At 42.7% G+C, this 25,771-nt stretch overlaps 1 protein-coding gene across 3 annotated transcripts in view; it reads right to left on the reverse strand.

Moving 5' to 3' along the window:
- PDK3 (pyruvate dehydrogenase kinase 3) overlaps positions 1-20,805 on the reverse strand; it is an 80,478-nt gene extending 59,673 nt beyond the window's left edge. The window contains exon 1 of one of the 3 annotated variants that reach the window (XM_055565575.1): positions 20,478-20,805. In XM_055565575.1, the coding sequence (XP_055421550.1) occupies positions 20,478-20,583 (106 nt within the window). In that variant the 5' untranslated portion in view covers positions 20,584-20,805. Of the gene's footprint in view, positions 1-19,442; positions 19,465-20,477 lie in introns of those variants that run through there. The other 2 variants (XM_055565574.1, XM_055565576.1) reach the window with 2 other exon arrangements.
- Positions 20,806-25,771: the final 4,966 nt, after the last annotated feature.

Here is a 25,771-nt window from a genome sequence, read left to right on the forward strand (position 1 = left end):
GAACAACAACAATGTTAAAATGGGTAAAATATAAGTGACAAAATAATATTTCAGGGGAATCTTTTGTTTTTCTTCAGTTGTATTTATAAGATTTCAATCTTCTGAAGACACTGAATTTTAGGATAGGTAATTTATTTTAGAACTTACCAGAGCTATAAGCAATGATTAACTGAATAGTCCTTCCAAAGAAACAGTGGAGAGCTACCAAATGATTGTAAATATCCTTCAAAAGAATCCCTCCCCACTCCTTCTAGCTTCATTTATACATTTATTCCCGGGCGGCGCTAGTGGTAAAGAATCTGCCTGAAAATGCAGGAAACACAAGAGACACAGGTTCGATCCCTGGATCGGGAAGATATCCTGCAGTAGGAAATTCTTGCCTGAAACATTCCATGGACAGAGGAGCCTGGCGGGCTACAGTCCATGGGGTCACAAAGAGTCAGACCACCTGACTGAGCGCATACACACATACTTTGAAAATGTCTGTTTTACTCCATGTCCAAAAGTATTATTTCACTGCCTGGGAAGTTTTAAGTTTTCCTTTGGGAAAACATACTCCTGAATTTCAAGAGATCAAGATAGGTAGTAGGTTTGGGATCTAGCAAACTTGAGGCTGAGTCCACTCCAGGCCAGACCATTTGGGTTATTATTACTAACAGCAAGCCAGAAACTTCAGAGCCAAAGAGTGCAAGATCAGGTGTTTCACACACACCTCATTCCCTACCAAACTCAATGCCCCAACAACAGTCAAGTCAAAGTGAAAGTCGCTCAGTAATGTCCGACTCTGCAACCCCATGGACTAGACAGTCTATGAACTTCTCCAGGCCAGAATACTGGAGTGGGTAACCTTTCCCTATTCCAGGGGATCTTCCCAACCCAGGAATCAAACCCTGGTCTCCCGCATTGCAGGCAGATTCTTTACTATCTAAGCCACACAACAGCCAGCTATCATACTATTTCTCTCAGCCCAATGTCTATTTTATTATGCTCACAGATGCTGTGGGTCAGGAATTCAGAAAGGACACAGGAGGTAAGGCTGCTCTGGAACCTCAGCTGGGAAAACTTAAACATTGGGGGAGTGACTGGACTGTTGGGAGCTGAAAGCATCCGAAGGCTTCCCGCTCACAAGGCTTCAGCTGACTACTTGCAGACTGAGACTGCCCACTGGAGCATCTTCTGGTGGCCTCTCCAAGGGCCTCCTCACAGTATGGTGGCCTTGGGCCAGCTGGATTCTGGGATGGCTTCCATAAAAATGGCAGAGGCTGCATGGCCTTTTATGACCCAGCCACAGAAGTCACACTGCTAGTCCCCTTCTGTCATACTCAAATGGTCTAAACAGCCACAGCTTGCCCAGGCTCCAGGGGTAGAAGACCAGACCTCCTCTCCCGACCGCCCCCAACTTGGTGGAAGGCTGGCAAGGGTACATCATAGGATAGCATCGCGTGGCCGTCTTTGTACCATGCCATCTGTCCTCTAAGATGTTCATAAACAGGTGTAGAAGATGATTTATTTCTCAAATTGCACTTCAAAGCACTCTTCTACTACCTGAATTTGTTTTCTTTGCAGTCATTTTTTGGCCATTTTAGTTTCTCTCGCTGTGGGCTCTCCTCAGATGGCAGGTAGCCCTTGCTTGCTCAGTGAGGCAGCCTAATGACTAAGGCAGCACCCCAAGTGCCTCATGGATTACATAGGTCTTTTTGGTGGGGTCCTAACACCATACCGTGTCAGACTTTATTTTTTTGGGCTCCAAAATCACTGCAGATGGTGACTGCAGCCATGAAATTGAAAGACGCTTACTCCTTAGAAGAAAAGTTATGACCAACCTAGACAGCATATTGAAAAGCAGAGACATTACTTTGCCAAAAAAGGTCCGTCTAGTCAAGGCTATGGTTTTTCCTGTGGTCATGTATGGATGTGAGAGTTGGACTGTGAAGAAAGCTGAGCGCCAAAGAATTGATGCTTTTGAACTGTGGTGTTGGAGAAGACTCTGGAGAGTCCCTTGGACTGCAAGGAGATCCAACCAGTCCATCCTAAAGGAGATCAGTCCTGGGTGTTCATTGGAAGGACTGATGCTGAAGCTGAAACTCCAATACTTCGGCCACCTCATGAGAAGAGTTGACTCATTGGAAAAGACCCTGATGTTGGGAGGGATTGGGGGCAGGAGGAGAAGGGGACGACAGAGGATGAGATGGCTGGATGGCATCACTGACTCAATGGACAGGAGTCTGAGTGAACTCCGGAAGTTGGTGATGGACAGGGAGGCCTGGCATGCTGCGATTCACGGGGTCGCAAAGAGTTGGACACGACTGAGCGACTAAACTGAACTGAACACCATACCAGCTTCCCTTATTCACCTTAAACAGTTCATTCAGCATCTTTAGAGAAGAATCCTCTTTTTGCTCTTTACTTTGCCTAAGGGTAGCTGCCTGCCTACTAACGTTCTCATGGTCAGGTTGGAAGGTAACCCTTCGTTTTTCATACTTCTGGTTCATTCTCCAGTTTTCATTCAGCCAGCTCTACCTGTTACTCCCGCCCTGTATCCCTGGTGCTGCCTTACTAAGGTAGGAGCCCCTCTGGAAGTCACAGTGCCTCCTGAGTAGGCTCTAGACCCCAGCTATCCAATATAGGAGTCATGAGCCATTAGGGAAAATGTGAATATTCAATTACGTTATAATATCAACGATACATTCCCCAAGTGTGATCACTGTGTCATGGATATTAGGAGAACACCTTTTATACTTATGATATATTAGGTTGGTACAAACGTAATTGCGATTTCAGATTGTGAATTTAAATCATTATAATTAGGCTCAAACGCACCTTTATTAATCAAAATAGGAACCATTACAATCAACACATTTTTGCCAATGAGAAATAAGTTCGTTTATTCCTGTAGCATAAAAATCCGTGCATTTTTCTGCCTCCTGCTGGTTGTGGAAACATTTTCCCTGCAAAAAGTTGTCAAGATGCTTGAAGAAGTGGTAGTTGGTTGGTGAGTGGTCATGTGAATATGGCAGATGAGGCAAAACTTCACAGCCCAATTTGTTCAACCTTTGATGTGTTGATTGTGCGACACGGGCATTATTGTGGAGAACTAGGCCCCTTCATCTCATTGATTTGTTGAGCATGCTTCTCAGATACAACGGTTTCGCTGGGATTCAAAAAGCTCTAGTGGATCAGACTGGCAGCAGACCACCAAACAGTGACCCATGACCTTTTCTGGGAGCAAGTTTGGCTTTGGGAAGTGCTTTGGTACTTATTCTAGGTACAACCACTGAGTTGGTCATGGCCAGTTGTAGTATAAAATCCACTTTTCATCACACGTCACAATCTGATTGAGAAATAGTTCACTGTTGCATAGAGTAAGTTAAGACAATACTTCAAAACGACAATGTTTTTGATTTGTGGTCAGCTCACGAGGCACCCACTTCTCAAGCTTTTCCACTTTTCCAACTTGCTTTAAATATCAAACGACCATAGAATGGTTGATGTTGAGTTCTTTGGCAACTTCTCACATAGGTGTAAGAGGTAAGCTTCAATGATGGATCTCAATTGGTCGTTGTCAACTTCCAATGGCCAGTCACTATGCTCCTCATCTTCAAGGCTCTCATCTCCTTTACAAAACTTCTTGAACCACCATCGCACTGTATGTTCATTAGCAGTTCCTGGGCCAAATGCATTGTTGATGTTGCAAGTTATCTCTGTTGCTTTACGACCCATTTTGAACTCAAATAAGAAAATTGCTTGAACAAGCAATAAAGGTTTACTGTATAGCACAGGGAACTACAGTCAATGTCTTTTAATAACCTATAATGGAAAATAATTTCAAAAATAATAAATGTGTATATGTATAACTGAATCACCTTGCTGTGCACCTGAAACATTGTAAGTCAACTATACCTCAATAAAATGTTTAAAAAAAAAAAAGTGGTCGAATTTGCTTTTTGTCTAACATCAATCACTTCCATAGTCTAAAATACATATAAAATACACAGCAAGTAATGTCATTAACAAAAAAAACAAGTCAAGAAATGAACATTAAAATGATATATAACATAATCACATTTATTTAAGAATGCATTCCAATACCAAATGGCAAAGTTCAACAATGCAAAACCACAATTACTTTGGCACCAACCTAATATATAAGTATCTAGAGGTAGTCATTACACCTGCAACTTACTATCAAAATGGTTTGGCCAAAAAGGTGGAGAGGCAAGGAACACAGGAGTAGGGATGGATAGAAGGGTAAAGAGATTGAAAAGCAAATATGTAAAGTGGCTGATGAATCTAGGTGCTAGACACGGGTGTTAACTGTATTGTTCTTATCATTTTTTCTAAGGTCTGAAATTTTCGAAATAAAAATTTTGGTTTGGGAGAGACACTGTGAATAACCTAATTATCCAACAATAAGGAAACAGTCAAATAAATTACAATATTGCATATTTATTAGCACCACGCTCTAACCAACTGAGCTAACCGGCCCTCATAATATTGCATATTTACATGGGGAAATACACAGTCATTAAAAGGAGTTTTTAAAACTCAACAACAAAAAAAAAAACAAACAACCCTATCCAAGAATGGGCAGAAGACTGAAACAGACATTTCTCCAAAGAAGACATACAGATGGCCAATAGACACATGAAAAGATGCTCAGTATCGTTAATTATTAGAAAAATGCAAATCAAAACTACAATAAGGTACCACCTCACATGGGTCAGAATGGCTATTATTAAAAAGTCTACAAATAACAAATGCTGGACAGAATGTGGAGAAAAGGGAACCCTCCTACACTGTTGGTGGGCATATAAGTTGGTGCAGCCACAATGGAAAATAGTGCAGAGATTCCTCAGAAAACTAAAAATAAAATTAGCATATGATCTAGCAATCCAAACAAAAGTATAAATCAAAAAGATACATGCATCCCTATGTTCATAGTAGCACTATTCACAATAGCCAAGACATGGAAACATCCTAAATGTCCACTGAAATATGATGGATAACTAAGATGTAATACACATACACAATGGAATGCTACTCAGCCATAAAAGAATGAAATAATGCCATTTGCAGCAACATGAATGCAAATAGAGATTATCATACCAAGTGAATTAAATCAGAAAGATAAATACCATCTGATATGACTTATATGTGGAATCTGAAATATGACACAAATTAACCCATCTATGAAGCAGAAACAGACTCACATAGACAACAGATTGGTGTTTACCAAGGGGGAGGGGGTTGGGGAAGGGATGAAGTGAGAGGTTGGGGTTAGCAGATACAACCTTTTATACATAGAACGGAGGCTTTCCAGGTGGCACAGTGGTGAAGAATCCGCCTGCCAATGCAGGACACGTGCGTTTGATCCCTGGGTTGGGAAAATCCCCTGGAAGAAGGAAATGGCAACCCACTCCAGTATTCTTGCCTGGAAAATTCTATGGACAGACTACAGTCTGTCCTCTATGGAGGAGCCTGGCAGACTACAGTCCATGGGATAGCAAAGAGTCGGACATGACTGAGCACTCATGCAAACAATAAGATCCTACTGTGTAGCTTAGGGAACTATTCAATGTCCTGTAATAAACCATAATGGAAAAGAATACGAAAAATGTGTGTGTATATATGTGTGTATACATACATATATAATTGAATCACTTTTCTGTACAGTAGGAATTAACACAACATTGTAAATCAACTATACTTCAATTTAAAAATGAAAAAAGTTTTTAAGGAAAAAAGCAGTCGTCTGAAAAAGGTCTTACTATAATTAGAGCCATTCTACTTAAAAAAAAAAGCCTACCAGAGCTATTGTATTCTAAAAAAAAAAAAAAAATCTCAAACAGAACATGCTACTGTATGCAGATCTTCCTAATGGGGTCTGAGGCCCATGCTACCTTCATGAAATGTTTTTGATGCTCTTGTAAGACAAGAGGGTGCAGGGTGATTGTGACGAGGTTCTCAATTAAGGTAGGTGAGGGTTACTGGATCCTTCCCTGAAGGAGATATGTGTTTGGCTGAGGGAAAGTGAGTGACATCAACTAGCACCTTGATCCTCTCTCTCTAGAGATCTTGTTTGTTGGCTCTTAAAATACATGTGTCCTTGAACTTCCCAGGTGGCTCAGTGGTAAAGAATCTGCCTGCCAATGCAGGAGATGCAGGTTTGATCCCAGGGTCGGGAAGATTCCCCTGGAGAAGGGAATGGCAACCCACTCTTGCCTGGAGAATTCCATGGACAGAGGAGCCTGATGGGCTACAGTCTATAGGGTCGCAAAGAGTTGGACACGACTGAGACTGAGTGCACACACACATACGAACAGATTAGTGAGAAACCTGCCCCTCTCTATGTCATAAGGTCAAACCGAATTATAAGTACATTTCACCACAGGGCCACAATTTCTGCCCTTGGCTTGGGCAATCCCTCTCCCATCAGCCCTCGTCACTCAGTTCTATGTCCCGTGGATCTCAGGATTCCTCAGCATAATACCTGGCACATTGCAGGTGTTTACTATTTCCTGATGAGCACTGAAAATTAAAATACCTAGTAAGTTTCAGTATTAACTTACAATAGCAAATAAAATTCAGGGGTTCAAGATTAACATTTGCTGGTAATGGTAAATTCCTTTAATAGATGATCACTTCATTCTATATATCTGCTTGGGCGTATTCCAATCTTTATAGTTAGGGGAAGAAGAGCCAGAAGGTAGACAGGAAGGTGATAATAAAGTGGCAGTATGGTGTGTCGGGCCAGAGGGACATTTTGAGAATGACTTCACAAATAGAGTGGCTGGAGTATGTGAGCAACAATCATAGCCAAAGTCACCACCCAGATTCAAGTCATTTTAATTCCAGAAGCGGGAGGGTAGGGGGGGGCGTGGTTAGGATCTAGTCCTAATAGTGGATGGTGAGTTAACAGAATGTCTTGTTGTCATGGAAGCAGGAACAGTTAAGTCAAGGTCACAATATACTCATCATCGAGGTTAACTGAGGCAAAACCTTAAGTTAACCATTACAGTGAATGAAGAAGCTTCAAAGCCAGTCACGCTAAAATCACTATGTTTCTTGGAAAATGATCAGTTTACAGAGCTGGGACCTTCAGCCAACAAACTTGAAGATAATTAACATTCGAGGTTAAGAGCTCCCTTAGCAGGAAGCTGGTTTCATCCAGGAAACACTGTGTCACTAACTTCCCACAACAAAAGCACGGCCAACATCTACTGAGCACCAACCATGAGCCATGCGCTGTGGGGCATTTTTTCAAGTTCACGGGTGCAACATGGTTCAATGCTATCATTTCCATTTTGTAGAAACGGACACTGAAGTGTATGCAGTGGGATTAAGTGATTTGTCCAAGCTCACACACATGGTAGGCAATGGAAATCAAGCTTTGAGTACAAGTCCACACAGACCAGTTATGGTATTTCCAGAGAGAGACAACAGGCACACTAACAAGGGTGGGTCCTTCGAATAAGTAAATAAAGTAAATGAAGTGTAAGTAAGTGAAGGAGGTAGCAATCTGATGGCTCCGAAGTGGTAACACTAGACAAACATGAGATTATGCAATTTCCTGATTGTTTAACAGAACAAATTTAGACAAAACCCCACCATTACTAATAGAGACTGTTTGCTAGAAAGAACTGCACTGGGGTTTAACAGTACATTAGGTAGGAAAAAACGGTATGTTATATTGAAAGAAAAAAAGCGTACGTTTAAAAGCTCCATCTACCTGAATTTTAACTGTGGTTTCGCTCCTAATTTTGCTTAGGTAAGATACTTAAATCATCTACGCTTCAACGTCCTCCTTCAAGAGAGGGAAACATCTATTTCACCTGGATGGAATTGAGCTCCATCTGTCTACTACTGTGTCTGGTCAAAAGTGGTACACAAAGGGAAGTTGCCTTCACCTCCTAGAAAGAATAATTTCTGGCTCCCTCTGGAAGAGGCAGCCAAGATGTTAGGTCAAGTAGCTGGCGCTGCAGGCAGCCTCTTCATTACCTGGTGCACCGCCTTTCTTGAGTGTAAAACTGGGGAGGTTGGACAGAGAATCTCTAAGCTCAAGCGCCCACTGAATCAATCTATGGGGATAAGATTTTCATTTAGACACCTTGCAATTATTTATCCCGCACCAGCCTTGCCTAATGTACAATCTGGGACAACTCTGGAGAGAGCATTGCTAGGAGCGAGTAGCCAAGAAAAGGAGCTAGAAATCAAGAAAAAGAGTACATACATATATTTACATTTGTTTTCCACAAACACACACACACACAGAAACAAATCCTCCAACGATGCTTTGGATAAAGGACAATTGGGTTAGGGGCTGACCCGGTGGTCCAGTGATTAAGAATCCACCTTGCAATGCAAGGGACACTGGTTCAATCCCTGGTCCGGGAAGACCCCACATGCCACAGAGGAACTAAGACCGTCGCCACATCTACTGAGCCTGCACTCTAGAGCCCAGGAGCCACAACTACCGAATCCCACGCACCTAGAGCCTGTGATCCACAAGAGAAGCCACTGCAATGAGAAGCCCACACACACAACAGAGAGTTGCCCCCACAACTAGAGAAAAGCCTACGCAAAGCACAAAGACCCGCCAAAGTCGAAAAAGTATACCTGTGGCGGATTCATTTTGATATTTGGCAAAACTAATACAATTATGTAAAATTTAAAAATAAAATAAAATTAAAAAAATAATAATAATCTTTTAAAAAAAAAAAAAAAAGGACACCTGGGTTAACACTTAACATATACCCAGAAACCACCTCTATTACACAAACCTCCAAGGGAGAGGTAGAGAAAGCATGCCACAAACGCATGGGATGCAAGCATTCTGGCTGGCTGATAATATACTGACGTATTTGTCCCAACTTCTCATTCATTTAGAAGCCCTTCAAAGGCAGCAACTATGCCTCAAGGATTCCGCAACGCTTCTCAGTTTCCACTTCATTCTGAATCCAGAAAGTTTGACAAATGCTGACGGACTCCTGGGAATTCCCTGGTGGTTCGATGGCTAGGACTCGGTGCTTTCACTGCCAGGGCCCAGGTTCAATGCCCGGGAACTAAGATCCCACAAGTCGCATGGCACGGTCAGAAAAAAACAAAAGTTGATGGACTCCTAAACATCTTAAGTGTTAACCTTCAGCATCTCAAAGACTTTATCGCTTAGTGTTTCAGAGCTCTTGGGCAAAAATTTTAACAGATCTAACACAGTTCTTAACACTGGAAGCACATTATAGTCACCAGTAAGTAAAAAATACCAGCACCTAGATCCTACTCTCAGAGACTAATTTAACTGGCGTCTACGGGGCTTTTTTTGGTGGGGGGCAGGGGTGGGGGCGGGCAGAGGGCACTGGTTTTAGGAGTTCCCCAGATAATTCTCAGGAGTGCTCAAGGCTGAGATTCACTGACCAGCATCTAATCACAGAAAATTCAACAGCAGGATAAACCAAAGACCTCCTCAGGCTAAGACAGTGGCTGAGCATCCCAAACTTTTTCACTGACCCATCTATTTTTAGTCTCTATTTTCCTGTTTGAGTTTTGTTTCAGCCTCCTAGGAAACTGCGCACACTGGAGCACATGACAGGACCAATACAGGAATGTTAACATAGCAAAACTTTCTGCTTAATGCTTTTTACTTCACCTCAGAAGCAAGAGGAAAAATTAACCAAATCTATACAAAGTGCACAGTCACGTATTAAGGAATATCTGCTACCAAGCTTGAGGAAACAAAACACTGTACTCTTCTAGGACAGATCCAAGGTAGGGTCGGGTAAACCCTGAGTCTGCTCTGGTCAACGAAAATGTAGCAATTCGCTGGGAAAAGATGTGCATGTTACACAGCACTTGGGATACTTAACTTCATGCCTTGAGAAAATGTTAAAAGAAATACATAGTGATTTATTCCCAAGAGTGACAACCATTCTACACTGACCTCCACGCCCTAGTAAGAAAGAAACATTGACACGACTCAAATGATGGAGTGGAATCAGAGGTCAAGTCTAAAAATGAAAAAGTCCCAACTACTTGGGTGATGCTTAGGGAAATAACCTACCAAGTTAGAACCCCAAATATTCAATCACAAGGAATATAAACATCAACCTGTGTAACAGATGACAAATAGCTTACTGTAGTTTTTGTGCTATTTATTATAGCAGAAAGAATCATCTCCAACAGGATGAGACACTGACTGGGAAAGGAGGTATCCTCAAGGGATATGAAGGAAATCAAACCCAGCTCTGCCACAAATATGGTGAAACGGGCTCCCTGAAGATGCTTTCAGGCTAGCTTCAATGAATGCCAGGTACCCATTCATAGTTCCCAGGTACCCATTATAGTTCCCTTAGCACATTTTCTCTAAGTTAGCTAATTTACCAAAAAGAATTAAGTGGGCAAGAACAGCAAGAATCTCAAGTAATAGACAAGGAGCTGCCATCACCAAATTTTACCAGAAATTACAAGGCAAAAGTTAGCATATGATATTTAGCTGAAATCAGCAAGTTCTCCTTTTGGAGAGAATTTATAAATATTCTACTCTGTGACAAAACAGCAACGAGAGAGAAAGATACAGGGTCTTGATCATTGCTGCTGTGCAAATGAACAGCAGAACTGAGTAAGAGAGTTGACTGCAAACATCCCAGCAGAGAGGACAATGAATTCCAGAGGGATTTAGTAACAATTTACATACTGCTCTAGGTGATAAATCTGACCATGATAAAAGCATTGTAAATGATTGAGTATATTAAAACTCAGACTGTGCACTAAATAAAAAGGAAACATATTCATTGTCAACATACGTAAATAGATGGGCAAAAGCTGTAAGCCTATGGCACAAAAACTGGATAAAGAATTAGAGATGATATTCTTCTCACAAGCCTTTAATTGTATACTTTGATAATTATTTTATTAAAGAAGAGAGCACAACAGGAAACAACAGTTACACAGAACAATAGCTTACTGTGCAAAGTAGACACAGGGAGTTCACACAAATGATTAAAACTCCAGAGCCCAGACAGACTTTATTTTTCTGGGCTCCAAAATCACTGCAGATAGTGACTGCAGCCATGAAGTTAAAAGATGCTTGCTCCTTGGAAGAAAAGTTATGACTAACCTAGACAGCATATTAACAAGCAGAAATGTTACTTTGCCAACAAAGGTCCGTCTAGTCAAAGCTATGGTTTCTCCAGGAGTCATATATGGATGTGAGAGTTGGACTATAAAGAAAGCTGAGTGCCAAAGAATTGATGCTTTTGAACTGTGGTGTTGGAGAAGACTCTTGAGAGTCCCTTGGACTGCAAGGAGATCCAACCAGTCCATCCTAAAGGAAATCAGTCCTAATATTCATTGGAAGGACTGATGCTGAAGCTGAAACTTCAATACTTTGGCCACCTGATGCGAAGAACTGACTCATTTGAAAAGACCGGGATGCTGGGAAAGATTGATGGCAAGAGAAGGGGATGACAGAGGATGTGATGGTTGGATGGCATCACCGATTCAATGAACATGAGTTTGAGTCAACTCCAGGAGTTGGTGATGGACAGGGAGGCCTGGCATGCTGCAGTCCATGGGGTTGCAAAGAGTTGGCCACAGCTGAGCGACTGAACTGAACCAGAGCCCAGTGAATAAACGGTCAAGGGCACTTTACACACATTAAAATGAACAAAATAAACCCACAAGGGGAAAAAAACAAAACTTTTAGCTTCTACGTTACCTATTACACAAAGTCATAAAACCTCATTTTGGGAGGGCTGCAGAGAAACCAGTACACTTCAACTCTGGGGACAGCCCTATAGATTAAAGCTATACAATCCCTCGAAGTCTTTCATGTGGTAATTCCACACAGGGGCACAGATCCTAGAGCTAAGCCACCGATCACCTGGATGAACCTTAGCTATCCCAAAGTCACCCTCCAGATAGCCAAGACTGAAGCAACTTAGCAGCAGCAGCAGCAAGCAGGGCAAACGGAGCTTAAACAAGAACAACAAAAATAAATAAATAAATAAAAATAAATGCAAAATAAGAGCAATCACAGCACACTTCTTTAACAGGGAGCCAAACTTAGAGGTTGCAAACTTTCTGTAAAGGGCCAGAAGGTAAACAGTTTGGCTTTGTGGGCCAGTCTCCATGGCAACTACTCAACTGTGCTGCTGCAGAGGTTCAGAAGCCACATATGCTATGTAATGAATGGACATGGCTGTGGTCCAATAAAGCTTTATTTACAAAAATAGGTGAGCCAAAACCTAGAGCATGTACAACATAAAGACCAAACCCTAATGGGAACTATGGACTTTGGGGGATAATGATGGATCAGTGTTGGTTCATCAGTTGTAAAAAACGGCCCACACTGATGCAGGATGTTGATGGTGAGGACATTTTATTTTTGGAGGTAGGTATGGGAGTTCCCTCTACTTTCTGCCCATTTTGCTGTGAACCTAAAACTACTCTTAAAAATGAAGTCTATTAACTGTAAGACAAAAACAGGTAGCCGGCCCTTAAGACTATAGCATTCCAAGGGGGAAAAAAAAAAAGGATTTGCCCAATTCTGGAATCAGATAATCATGGAAGCAAAATATCAGTAACAGAACGCACACAAAATGAAAAGGAAAAATGGTGGTATTTTCTGCCTCCATCCAGTAATAAGACCAAGGTTTCCCAAATCTTGCCAACAACCCGATCAATTTCCCGAGGTTTAATGGGAGGAAACCACTCAGTCATCCGTAGGTCGGTATTGTGACCTGTCCCCCCTTCGGAAGCATACCTAACTGCCAAGACAACAATCAGAGCCGGAACTACACCTGAAGTGCTCAGAGTCTCATAAACCATGTTGAAATCCAGTCATATCAGATCTTTAGGGCCCAAAAGGTCAATTTGTCCTTTAAATTTAAATACTGACCCCATGCCGTCTATGGGGTCACACAGAGTCAGACACGACTGAAGCGACTTAGCAGTAGCAGCAACATGCATTAAGCCACATTAGATATCTGTCCCCGAAATGGAATTATTCTTGTCCCCTTCCAATTCTGAATCACTGGCTTTCGTCTCTAAACAGGTGAGTTGAATTCTTGGCAGCGCCTTAGAGCAGAATAGCCTGACTGCTGACAGAAAACCAGAGACAAATCCATTCTTCTCCCCAGTAGTAATCAGGCTTTAAGAAGTATGACTTTACAAACCCAAGGCTTTTCAAAGAGCAGTCATTTGGAAGCAAAGTCAACTTTTCAGTGGGCACTGGAACCTTAAAATACCTTCTCAAGGAAAAGAGAAGGTAGCTGGGCTCTTGAACCTCAAAAAGAGTCCAACAGGGAAACTGGCTGCTGCCTCCTAATAGCTGAAGGCTCCAAAGTTCGCAGAACCAGTGTTAATTATGGTAGAAATCTTTTCTGTGAAAAGGCAGAGTTGTCAGACAACCTCTCTTCTGGCGGCTTTATTTCAGAGATGCTATATTTAAACGTGGGGACCTTACAGAAGTTTGCACTTATATAACCACTGACTAAATTAAAGCGACATGATGTTTAATAACCTTTAGATGAAGTCAATAATCACCACTTACTGAGCGCCCACTCAGGGTAGAAAGCAAACAGCTGAGGTTGAGAGAGGTTATGGAGAAGAGGTGAGTGCCCACCCTCCAGAGAGAGACAGTTTAGAGTAAAATCAAGTAACAGAAGCAAATATCTTTAACACAAGTGTGGCTGTGCAAAAGACAAGGGCAAAGGAACTGGAAAATAAAACAGATGGTCTATAGAGAGAGGATCAGAGTGATTAATGAAGGAACCAGAAGAGGACAGGGTAAAGCTGAAAGATGAAAAGCATGTCCAGGTGAAAATGTGAATCATTTCCTATGAACACATTTGAGATCCAGAAGGTTCTACCTTTAAGTTATATTGCACAGTCCAAGTTCTCCTTCTCTTATATCACTAAGAGAACTTTTAACTCATAACAACCACTTAATAGGAAGACCCCGGGCTTTTTCACAAAGAACCACCATAACATGAACTGCCATTTAAAGACAGTTAATTGGTCCAAAATTCCTGAGAGTACCAGATTTATAGGGGGAAAAGAGAGTAAAAGTTGTACTGAGATATAAAAATCAATAAATGTTTATTTTGAACATTAAAATGTAATATTTCTATTACTCTTAATAAGGAATACATACAGTCTGAAGCCTTATTGTCCAATAGAAATACGAGAGCCACACGTCATTTTAAACGTCACATAAAAAGAAACAGGTGAGATGTTTGATGCTTTATTTAATGCAAATGCTCCCAAAATTACCATTTCAACATGGAATCAATATAAAAGTATACTGAGATATTTCACTATTTTTATATTGTCTTTGAAATCCAATACCTCATACTTCCCTGGTGGCTCAGACGGTAAAGCGTCTGCCTACAATGCGGGAGACCCGGGTTTGATCCCCGGGTCAGGAAGATCTCCTGGAGAAGGAAATGGCAACCCACTCCAGTATTCTTGCCTGGAAAATCCCATGGACAGAGGAGCCTCTTAGGCTGCAATCCATGGGGTCGCAAAGAGTCGGACATGACTGAGCGACTTCACCTTATACTTAGATCTCAATTCACAGGCTAAATTTCTATCAGAAATAATTGGCCTACAATTAGATTTCATCAAATTTACAGTTCAGGTAGATTCACATATTTAAACTGTTCTAAACATACTTAAAAGTTTTCCAATTAACTGAATCAAGTTTAAACTTAAATTAAATCAACTCAGTTTCCCAGTTTTAATCACATCAGCCACATTTCAAGAGCTCAATAGGTTCAAGTGGCTAGTGGTGACAAAACTGGACAAAAAAGGTCGAAATACATAGAAAGATAATCCCTGGAATCAAAAATTCAAACCTAATTACTAAAAGAAACATAAAAAAACCAAAGCAAAATGTATAACACAAATTAAAGGATTAAAGACAGAAAATGCAAGGAAATTATAGATGTTTATCATTACAGATAATAGATCCGTCATATCAACAAATATAAACTGGTTGAACTTAGCCACATAAAGAAATGGTCTGGCTCACAAAGCAAAACCCAACTTTAAGTTTTCAAGACAATATTTAAAACAAAGTAATTCAGAAAGTTTCAGGAAAATTAAAACAAGGAAAAAAGGGCTCCAGATCTCAATGTTAAATAAGGTTGCATATTTAAAGCCAAAAAGCACTGAACTAGTAAAAGCATAGCACTCTGTATCCTAAAGGGTGTATCTCGCAATGACAGTTAAGGATATCTATGCGGCAAATGTAACATTAACAGGCACAAAGCAAAAATCATAGGCAATGTGTGGAGAAACAGAATCGTGTTACTAGGAGACTCGAACCTCTCTTAGCCCATGACAGGCCCAGTAAATTAAAAAAACAAAGGTTATAGAAAATTCAAATAACATAATACAGCAGATTTGATATATCAGACCCTGTGACCTGAGAAGAGAACACAACCTTATTTTTGCTTCCCAAGGAACAATGACAAGAAATGAGCCCTGACTGGACTACAAAACAAACATCAAGAAATTAAAGAAATAATGATTCAGATAGCATTCTCTGATCACAACGCAACAAAACTACACATCAACAAAATGAGAATACAGGGTACATTTACACTGGAAATTTAATAACTCTTAGTTAACTTAAGAAGAAAACGAAGATGAAGAAGAGCTGCGGGGAAAAAGGATCAAATACTATACATATCAGCTGCTAAAGCAGTGTTCAGAGGAATGCTTGTCACCTTCAATACTGAAATAAATAACAAAGAAATGAATTTTCCCATTCAAAAAGAAAAAAATAACAACACTGAGCAGATCAGGGGGGATTAATAAACCCAAAGTAGACGTTAATGAACTAGGAAACAAAAGTCATAAAGCTAAGAACTAAATCCAATCATATAAATCAACAACTAATCTCATCAAAGGGGGGGGGGATATAGAAGGAATAAAAGGGGAACAGCCACAGAGAAAATTAAGACTAAGAGACTACTATCTCAGCTATGCAAACTGACTTTAAAACCTTGATGACTAGGATAATTTTCTAGAGAAATATATCAAAATGGACTCTAGCAGAGACATAAAATCTATACAGATCAATACCACAGACTACAGAAACCTGTCAAAGAGCAATAGTTCCCAAGACACACTAGGTTTAAAAGGTTCTGTAGGTGGATTCTACCAAATCTTTAAAGAACAGATAGTTCAAAGGATAAACTATGATCTTAGGGCAGAAAAACAATTTCTCCTGAAACAAGCATGACACTGACAAGAAAATCTAATAGACTGCACATACACACAACACCCAGAGCCAAATTGCACGGAGATCAATATAATGAACCCAGGAATTCATCATACTATTCTCTCTAGTTCTGTGTATGCTTAAAATTTTCCATAATAAAAAGCTAATGTTTGACTCGATAAAAAATACTGAATCATTACGCTGTACACCTGAAACTAATCTTATAAATCAACTACTCTTCAATTTAAAAGTTTTCTTTACTCAAATAGAAAATAATTCTATCGAGATGCCCTTCTTCACTTATCAAAAGTTTGACAACCATGTGGTAGAACTGTAGGAAGATAGGTACTCGCAGAAACTTCCAGTGAGAGGATAAACAGACAACCTTGATATGGAAGGCAATTTAACAATATTTATCCAAATTTCAAGGCTTCCCTGGTGGCTCAGACGGTAAAGAGTCTGCCTGCAAGGCGGGAGACCCAGTGATCCAAATTTCAAATGCACATAGCCTTTGATGTAGAAATCCCATTTTGAGGAATCTGTCCTATACAAATACTCACACATGCATGAAAGGACGGATGCAATAATTCACTGTAACATGGGTTGTCACAGCAAAGACTGGAAACAACTTGCTAGCCATCAACGGGGAGCTGGCTAAGGAATATAGTACATCATACAAACTCTTAGATGCCATAAAAAGAAAAAGGAAGTTCTGCAGTTATAGATATGGAAAGTCGTCTGAGGAATTAAGTAAAAAGCAAGGTAGACACAAAAGTATTACGAGTTGCCAGTTATGTTAAAATGGGGAGGCAAGTGGACGAATGTTGGAAGCTGACTTTTCTATGTCGTTTTGCACCTTCTGAATCTGGAACCATGTAACTATAATCTCAGACCAAAAAGAACCTTTTTTTTTTTTTAATCACACCCTTTGGAATTGCACTATTGCAATTATAAACTCATAATCCATTTATAACACCTGCTATTCTTGTGACAGTTGCTAAGTGTGTGAAAGGCCATGTTTTAAGTAAAGACTGAGCTCAAAAGGCATAGAGAAATAAGACCCACAGATGAAAGGGGGACAACTCCAGATCCAGAAGATCATCTTAACTGGTGGTTCTCAACCCTGGTGATGCTGAAGAACCACCCAAAATACCAATGCTCTATACCCCACCCCCCCCCCAGAACATTTATAGTAAAGTTTGGGGGATGGGGCAAGGCATGAAAACCATGCCTCTAAATGCTTTATATAGCAGTGGTCTTCAACAGAGGCTGATTTATTTTGCTCCCCTGCAGGACATGGTGCTGTCTGGAAACATGTTGGCTGTCACAACTCAAGGGTGAAGGGAGTGGTGGGTGCTACTGGATCTAGTGAGTAGAGGCCTGGGAGGCCCACAGCGCACAGGACAGAGCCCGCACCTGCCCCACCCCTAAAAATGTCAAGAGCGCTGAGACTGAGGAATCCTTCTTTCAAATAAAATCAGTGCTTCTGCAGTAACATGCAGTTTTAGCCTTCCTTCTTAAACAAGGAAGATCATCTCATTTACTAGTGTGGATATATTCGCATAATAAAGCTATTTCTGTGCCCATAAAAACCACAATTTGTCAGTGTGGTTGTCACAAATACTCTAAACGTGAAATTCCGAGTATATCCTCTCTCCAGTCCCTGTCCAGGTATTCTAGTCAAAAACTCAGGTCCCATTTGTAAAGCAGCCAGGGGGAAAGTCACGAAGTTCACCAAGTGGCAGCCTGTGGATCGACATGGTCCAGCATCTGTTCTGAGCCCTGCGTCTTTTAAAATATATTGAATTGGTGCCAATCAGCTTCCCTTTCTGGAGCCAGCACATATGGGGTGGGGGCAGGGAGGTTGCCACAGTCCCCCCACCCCAAGCTGACTGCTCCCCACCCGGGGCCTTTAGCATTTGAGGTGGCCCTCCCCTGCCGTGTGCTCCAATCACTCTGGGCCATAAAAGCCTCCTAACTCCTGTGCCTTCTCTCCTTAAAAATACCCCCACACCCCTTCTAAATTCTCAAACTCCCACATCACTTGCCAAAATCAGACTGCTATCCAGAGCTGGAAGAACCAAGAGAATGGTAGAAGCTGAAATGGCCTCTTTGTGTGACAACTGTCTACTGTTGTCATTAAAGACAGGTTGCCTGCCACCTGATTCATCTCTGGGCATTACAAAGGAGGCCTGCGTTTCTAGCAAATTCCACCACAATCTTATATATATAGCACTTCTGTGAGCTTCCTTATAAGGAAGACTTCAGTTAGTAAGCTTCTTTCATTATCCGAGATTAGAGTACCCCTCCACTACTCCCCAAATAGGTCAGAAGCTTTATATGGGAAATACCTATCCGAAGATTTGGTAATTTCTTTGTAAAAAGCTCATCCCTCTTCCCTTGAAATTAGGATCACACAGTTTTGGAGCTGTGCTTTAGAGATGACCTTATACAACCCACATGTGTTCTTGAGGAGGAAAATGAACTCCAGTGAATTCAGTCCCTCAGCCAAGGCCAGCAGGCTCTTGAGTCACTGGCACAGCAAGAATTAGAACATTTCTTTCCAGATAATGGTCCCATGGGTTTTCCACAATAACACTATCCCCCACTGTGGTTTTCCTCCTCAAATAACATCTTTGCCAGAACACCTATTAATGTGGTAGATAGGAGCTGCTACAGAAATAAATTAACCAAAATGTCTCCAAGCTACCAGGGCTATCACTTCAACTTGGGAGAGTAGAAGGAGGGAACTAGGAGTCTCTGGATTCTTTTTATGTATTTTATTGTGAATTAACCTGTCTCAGTTTACCCCACTGAAAAGTGGATACCTTCAGACTCTCTCTAAACCACATATTAGGGATGGAAACATGCTATTTATAGCAACAGAGACATTTTCTTTTTAAACTTTGAAGGGGGCGGGGGCTCTGCCTGAAACCTCTAAACTTCTCACAAATGACAGAGATGGTAAAGTAAAACTAATGAAAAGCTTCTGGGAGAGAAGTTTAAGATGCAAAGGTTCACCTATCACCGAATTCTGATTTCCCTCATCATTTGCTGGCAAACTGGTTTCTTAACATTTAATTTGGTCTCAACTAACCAATTCCGCTCGTCCTATCCCAACTGTGAACATCACACGGTGCTCTGGCTCTCCACGAAAGTGCTACCTACTCTGCACTTGGATTTTTATGCCCACCTGACATCATCTCTTGACATTTACCTAAGATTCATTAAACGACCAGCTGCCCCGTTATTCTCCCTTGAGAGCTTAGAACATCTCTGCTGCTCCATTTTCTTTCCCTTCCAGGATGCCTTGCTCTCACTCGATACCTGGCTGCGCACTTTGGTTTTATCACTTTCACGTGTTTCACAACCAGCTGCCCCGCATTCAGCAATTGTGAGTATTCCCTACGTGCTTGCACCGGCACCACTCTGGGGAAACACGGTCCAGTTTTAACAGAACGTCGTGGACTCTATTCCCATCTCAGCTAGGCCTCATGCAGGTTGGGGGCAGGGTCTTCTGTGCTCGAACCTCACTTCGTGGAAGCTGCCCACCAGCCCACCGCACAGGGGAGAAGCGAGGGGACGCAGGAGAGGCACGACGAAAGGTGTGGCACCTGACTCTGCTCTGGCGCCAGGAGCCCACACGTCAGTTCTTCCCCAGCATCTAAGGCATTCGCAGCCCAGGCCACCAACTGCTTTACCAGAACACCACCAAGACAGCAGTTCGAGTCCGGCCGCTCCGGCCACCTTAGGTGGTGCCTCAGAGCACCTTAGAGCAGAAAAGGAACGAAATGTCATTGCATAATTTATTCGACCGCAAGGCGTTTCTAAACAGGTCTTACCCAACACACACACACACACACAAAATAAATAATAATAATAATAAAAAAACCCAACGACCTAAACATAAAACCCTTGAAAAGCCACCCACATTCCGCTCCGAAGTTTTAATGGCCCGGAGGTCTGCGTCAAGCAGATTGGAAGCTAACGACGGCAGGTTTGGGAAGTCCAGCCGCCCGGGTTGATGCTCCTCAGACGCCGTTTCTGTGTGTCGGGGTGAGCCCCCGGCGGGTGTGCGGGTGCCAGGCCCTACCCCTCCGTGCCCCCAAATCCGAGCCTCTGGGAGAGGCCCCGGAACCCCGCCCGTTGTTCCCACGGACTTTGCCCGGAGGCCGCGGACACCCGCGGCGGTGGGCCCGGAAGGTAGCGCCTCCGCACCCTGGGGTCGTGGGGACCGTGGCCCCGCACTTACCGAAGTCCAGGAACTGCTTGATGGAGAGCGGCGACGGCGAGAAGCGCGAGTAGCGCTCAATCTGCTTGGGCACCGGCTGCTTCAGCAGCAACCGGAACAGCCGCATCCTCGCCCCGGCAGCGCAGAGACCGGCCGAGACGCTCAGGCGGCCGCAAGGACCGGTGCAGCTGAGCCGCGCGGATTGGGCACGTTCGCCAAGCGCGCACCCCGGCCTCTGCCTCCGCCTCCGCGCCGCTGGTGCAGCCTCCGCAGCACCAGCAGCACAGCAGCCCCCTGGCCGCGGCCGGTTACCCGCGGCTTTCCCAGGCCCCGCCCACGGGGGCGGAGCCGGCCGCCGCACGTACGCGGGGCGCGAGGGGCGCGCGGCCGCACGCGCTGGCTGCTGATTGGCTGCTGCCGCTCTGGCTTTCTTTCGCCCGGGCACAGCCCGGCGCCGGTGCGTCCCTCCTTTCTTCCTGGGACCCAAACAAGCCCGGCAAGTGCAACTGACCCGGGTCCCGTCCCGGGCTAGGTCCTCCGCGGCTGAAAGGTGGCGTAGGTGCAAGGAGACTGGGAAGAGACCCGAAGCCCTCGCCCGGAATCCGATCCTACGAGCTGCTCAAGGCCCCTCTCTACCGAAGGCATCTCTTCCGGGAAGCCCTCCCTGGATCAGCTGACTTTGACTTCAGGGTATTCGTTGCATCTTGATACGTTTTCATTTTCTGTTTACCACTTAATTATAGAGATTGCTTCGTGCCCTCCACCACCATCACCACCGTTGGGCAGAAATAAACTCACTGGTTCGGATTTCTGCCTGCCCGTCACCATTGGACGGAATTCATTATAACATCATTGATTCTGTTTCGTGCCCCCCCCCCCCCGCCCCGACCCTTCACCTTCGGACGGGATTGTTAGGTCAGTGCCTTCCTATTTCGTGACTCACCGCCCCTGGTTCCCACCAACCCTCCCTTCCCACCCTCCTTCATGGGCCAACACCTTTGGGCAAGATTAATTGATAAGTCACTATTTCATGCAACCACCACCACCAGCATTGGACAGGGTCAGTTATAAGGTCACTGACACTTCATTTCGTCCCTACCCCTACCCCCCTCCTGTGAATGCCCCGTAACATCATTGGACAGGATTAATTGTAAGGTCACCGTCTGTTTCGTGCCCCCCCTGCCCACCCTGTTTTGAAAGGATCTACCTTTCCTTTCAAAACACTACTCCTGCAAAGGACCAAATTTAAGGTCTTAGGCACTATCTTTCAGACCCCTTCATGACCACCACCACCATAGGACAGCCCCCTGACTCTTTTTCATGCCTCACCACCACCACACCACTTCTTCTGGACAGGAGCCTGTGTTTACACTATGTTTACACACTGCGTTATTCTTTGTGTAAGAGTGAACTTGAACTCAGGGCTCAGTATGTGAAATCATTATTTCCCAAGTAAAGGTATAAAATACAGCTTGCTTTAACCGTTTCCACCAAACTTTGCTTTATTTTTAGCAATGTATCAACTAAATGACCGGTAGAATGGGACTTCCCTGATGGGGAATGACTAAGACTCCATGCTTTGATCCCTGGTCACAGAACTAGTTCCCACATGCTGCAAGAAAGACTGAAGATCCCGTGTGCCACAGCTAGGACCCTGGCATAGCCAAAGAAATAAATATATTTTAAAAAATGAAAGGTAGAATATTCTCTAAGGAAAGATAAAAATTTAACTGGAAATCACTCCTTTGGTCTGGTTGGACTGGTTTTCTCAGTAGGATTATTGGTGTGTAGCTGTTTAGCTTCTGTGCCTTCGTTGGGTTTTTATGCACCCAATTCTCTACTCTGAACTTAAAAAGTCATACGTATACTCAAAAGACATCCACTGGTCTTCCCTCACTTCTAGATTTTCAAGTACACTTTGGTCATCTTGGTGCTGGTATGTTATGTAGACTACCGTGTCTTTCCCATTCAAAACAGAAGCCTAAAAGACATACTAACAATCTCGTTAACCAGGAGCTTTGCCAGAAGAGCTAAGCAATGCTGATGGTGTGCATGGGCAGACAAAAAGACCTATGGTCTGTGATTCCCCCAGTGACTTTCTCGGGGGCTACCTGGAGGCACAGTGTACTTGGTGGCAATGTGGGAGTAGATGAACAGGAAGACTGAGTATCCATGGAGAGGGAGTTTTTCCCAACCTAAGTTGCAAATCGCTGCTGATCTTTCTGAGCTCAGAAAGACTTGTTTCACTCCTTCCTTTTTTTAACTGAACAAAATGCTACTTTACATCTATGTATTCTGATTTACTAAACTTTCATGTGCCTAGTTTTATTAATATTTCTCCAAAAGGTGGCAAAGTCTTAGAGGCTGGAAACAATATGAAAGAGCCTGGTATAATAGAAATTGTCCTAGTCCAGGGCTGAAATGAATCCTAAGCTTGGTTCTATCATTAACTAGCTGTGTGACCTTAGACTAGTGGGGGGAGATAAATTAGGAGCTTGGGATGAACACACCCACTACTCTTGCCTGGAGAATTTCATGGACAGAGGAGCCTGGCAGGCTACAGTCCATGGGATCGCAAAGAGTCAACACAACTGAGCGACTAACACTACTATATATAAGACAGATAACCAATAAGGACCTACTGTATAGAACAGGAAACTCTACTCAATATTCTCTGATAACCTATACAAGAAAGTTATCTAAAAAGGAATATATGTTAATGTATAACTGAATCACTTTGTGTACACCTGAAACTAACACGACATTGTGGCAAATCAACTACACTCCAATAAAAATTTTAAGCGTGAGAACCAGTGTGCTGCGGTATGCACTCTAACCCAGGGCCCTATTCCTTCTTATTAATGCCTCAGACCTGAGCGCACGCATCTCTTAGATCTACATCAAGGGAGGCCTTCCCCCATCATAAATGCTACTCATTCCCCTTGCTATATACTTTCCTGGCTCTCGTGCCTCCCACTGTAACACGCAAAACACTTTGTTATGGTTTTATTATTGCTGTCTATTGACTAGCGCTGCTTTTGTCGGCAATAGACATCACCCTGTAACCACTGGATCCAGGTCTGGCTTATTCACTGCTTCATCCTCAGTGTCCAGCATAAGTACCAGCCAGTATTTAGGTTCACAACAAATTTTTTTAAATAAATGAAAACCAGCAACAACAACAAAACCTACCCCAAATCGCATTCCTTTTGATCAGCTCTCAGTGGAGAACAAAGGCAAGGGTAGTGTTCTGAGTAATTAAAACGATAATGGACACTTCATTACATAATAATTTGATAAAGCCAAAATCCAAAGTGGACTCTAACAGATGATAGAAAAAAAAATAACCCCTGATTATCTCACCATCAATCACTGGTGGGTGGATCTTGTCATAAAATGCCTCCACCTTCATTTGACTCTATGAAATTCTGGTCTCCCTGTCTTTTCCTCTACTCTCTCTTCACTCTCAACAAATATTTTTTTGAGCACCTACTGTGTGCTCTGTGAAAGTGCCTATGTTGTCTTTTCACAGTAAATCTGATGGTGAATATTATCTTTATTTGATAGGTGAGTGAACTAAGACGCACAAAGCTTAACCTAATTTAAGATTACACACCTTGTAAATGACAAGCCACATTCGAATCAAGATCTCCTGACTCTCAATTCTATGTTCTTTCATAATACTGGCCTGAATTGTTCTTAATAGACATTTTTTAAAAAGTATTTTTAGGTTCATAGCAAAATTGGGTGAAAAGTGAATTACCACACACAGCCTCCCCCACCATCAACAACCCACACCAGATGGTACCTTTGCTACAGTGAGCCTACATTGACACATCATTATCAATCCAAGTCCATAGTTTACACTGCTATTTATTCCTGGTATTGTACAGTCTATGGCAATGGACAGAAGTATTCCCTGAAAAATCCGCTGTTGTCTGCCTACACATCCCACCCGCCACCAAACCCAGGCAACCACTGATCCTTTTACTGTTACCATAGTTTTGCCTTTTTCAACATGTCATATAGTTGGAATCATACAGTATACAGCCTTTGCAGAGTGGTTTCTTTCATTTCCCAATGCGCATTTAAGATTCCTCCTTGTCTTTTTGTGGTTTGATAGCTCATTTCTTTTTGCTGCTAAGTCGCATCAGTCGTATCCGACTCTGTGCGACCCCATAAACGGCAGCCCACCAGGCTCCCCTGTCCCTGGGATTCTCCAGGCAAAAACACTGGAGTGGGTTGCCATTTCCTTCTCCAATGCATGAAAGTGAAAAGTGAAATTGAAGCCGCTCAGTCGTGTCCGACTCTTAGTGACCCCATGGACTGCAGCCAACCAGGCTCCTCCGCCCATGGGATTTTCCAGGCAAGAGTACTGGAGTGGGTTGCCATTGCCTTCTCTGCATTTCTTTTTAGGTCTGAGTAATATTCTATTGTCTGAATGTAGCAGAGTTTTATTTATCCATTTGCCTCTTGAAGGAAACTGGTTGCACCCAAGATTCACTAGCCCACCTTTTGATTTGAAAAGTGGAAAATAAGAGTGTGGAGATGAGTGAACTAGAGGAGCAACAACTATTTACATGTTACTAAGTGTATACTTTGAATCAAATATTGGTGTATTTGAAGCAGTAGCTCTATTTTCCCAAGGGTCAAGATTCTTGATTTTTTTTTGACAAGCTATTTTCAGTGGTTCAGATCCTCTTGAAGTCCATTTATCCTAGTCTTTTCAGTTCTAATTAAGTTTTTTTGGTCTCAATGGTCTTTCTCTTGCCTCAAAAGAGGTCAGAAAAGACTAACTACAGGGATAGTGTGGCAGATTAACTTACTGAGAAATGAAATCTGGGTTTTGTTTTTGCTGCTCTTTTAGGGAACAAAACAAAGGGAAAGCTAATCTTCGCCCACCTAAAAGACAATGGAGACTTTGGATCTCGGCTTTGGGCTCCTGTGCCTTGGGAAATTTATTAGCTGTTCTGTAGAGAGGGTTCTTTGGTTTCTAGGGCTGAAAACAGGTTGCAAGATATTAAGAGACATTCTGGTAGTCTCTGTAATCCCACCTCGGATAAACCTCACTGGCTATAATACTGAGCAAAGCTGGTAGTCTCTGTAAATTCATTCCCTCTTCCCTTGGTAACTACCTCCCACTGCCTTTTGTTTACTTCCCAGTGCGGTGCAATTGTGCTTTGGGGGTGCTGGGGAGGTGTCCAATGGGGAATAGCCCACTTTGATGGTGTTAATAATAAATGAGATATATGGCTCAATGTAAAAACTCATGAGCTTAATTCTGAACACTGGCCATGGTTCATGGTTTTTGGCAC

This window comes from Bubalus kerabau, chromosome X, assembly GCF_029407905.1.
Source record: "Bubalus kerabau isolate K-KA32 ecotype Philippines breed swamp buffalo chromosome X, PCC_UOA_SB_1v2, whole genome shotgun sequence".
NCBI classification, from domain to species: Eukaryota; Metazoa; Chordata; class Mammalia; order Artiodactyla; family Bovidae; genus Bubalus; species Bubalus kerabau.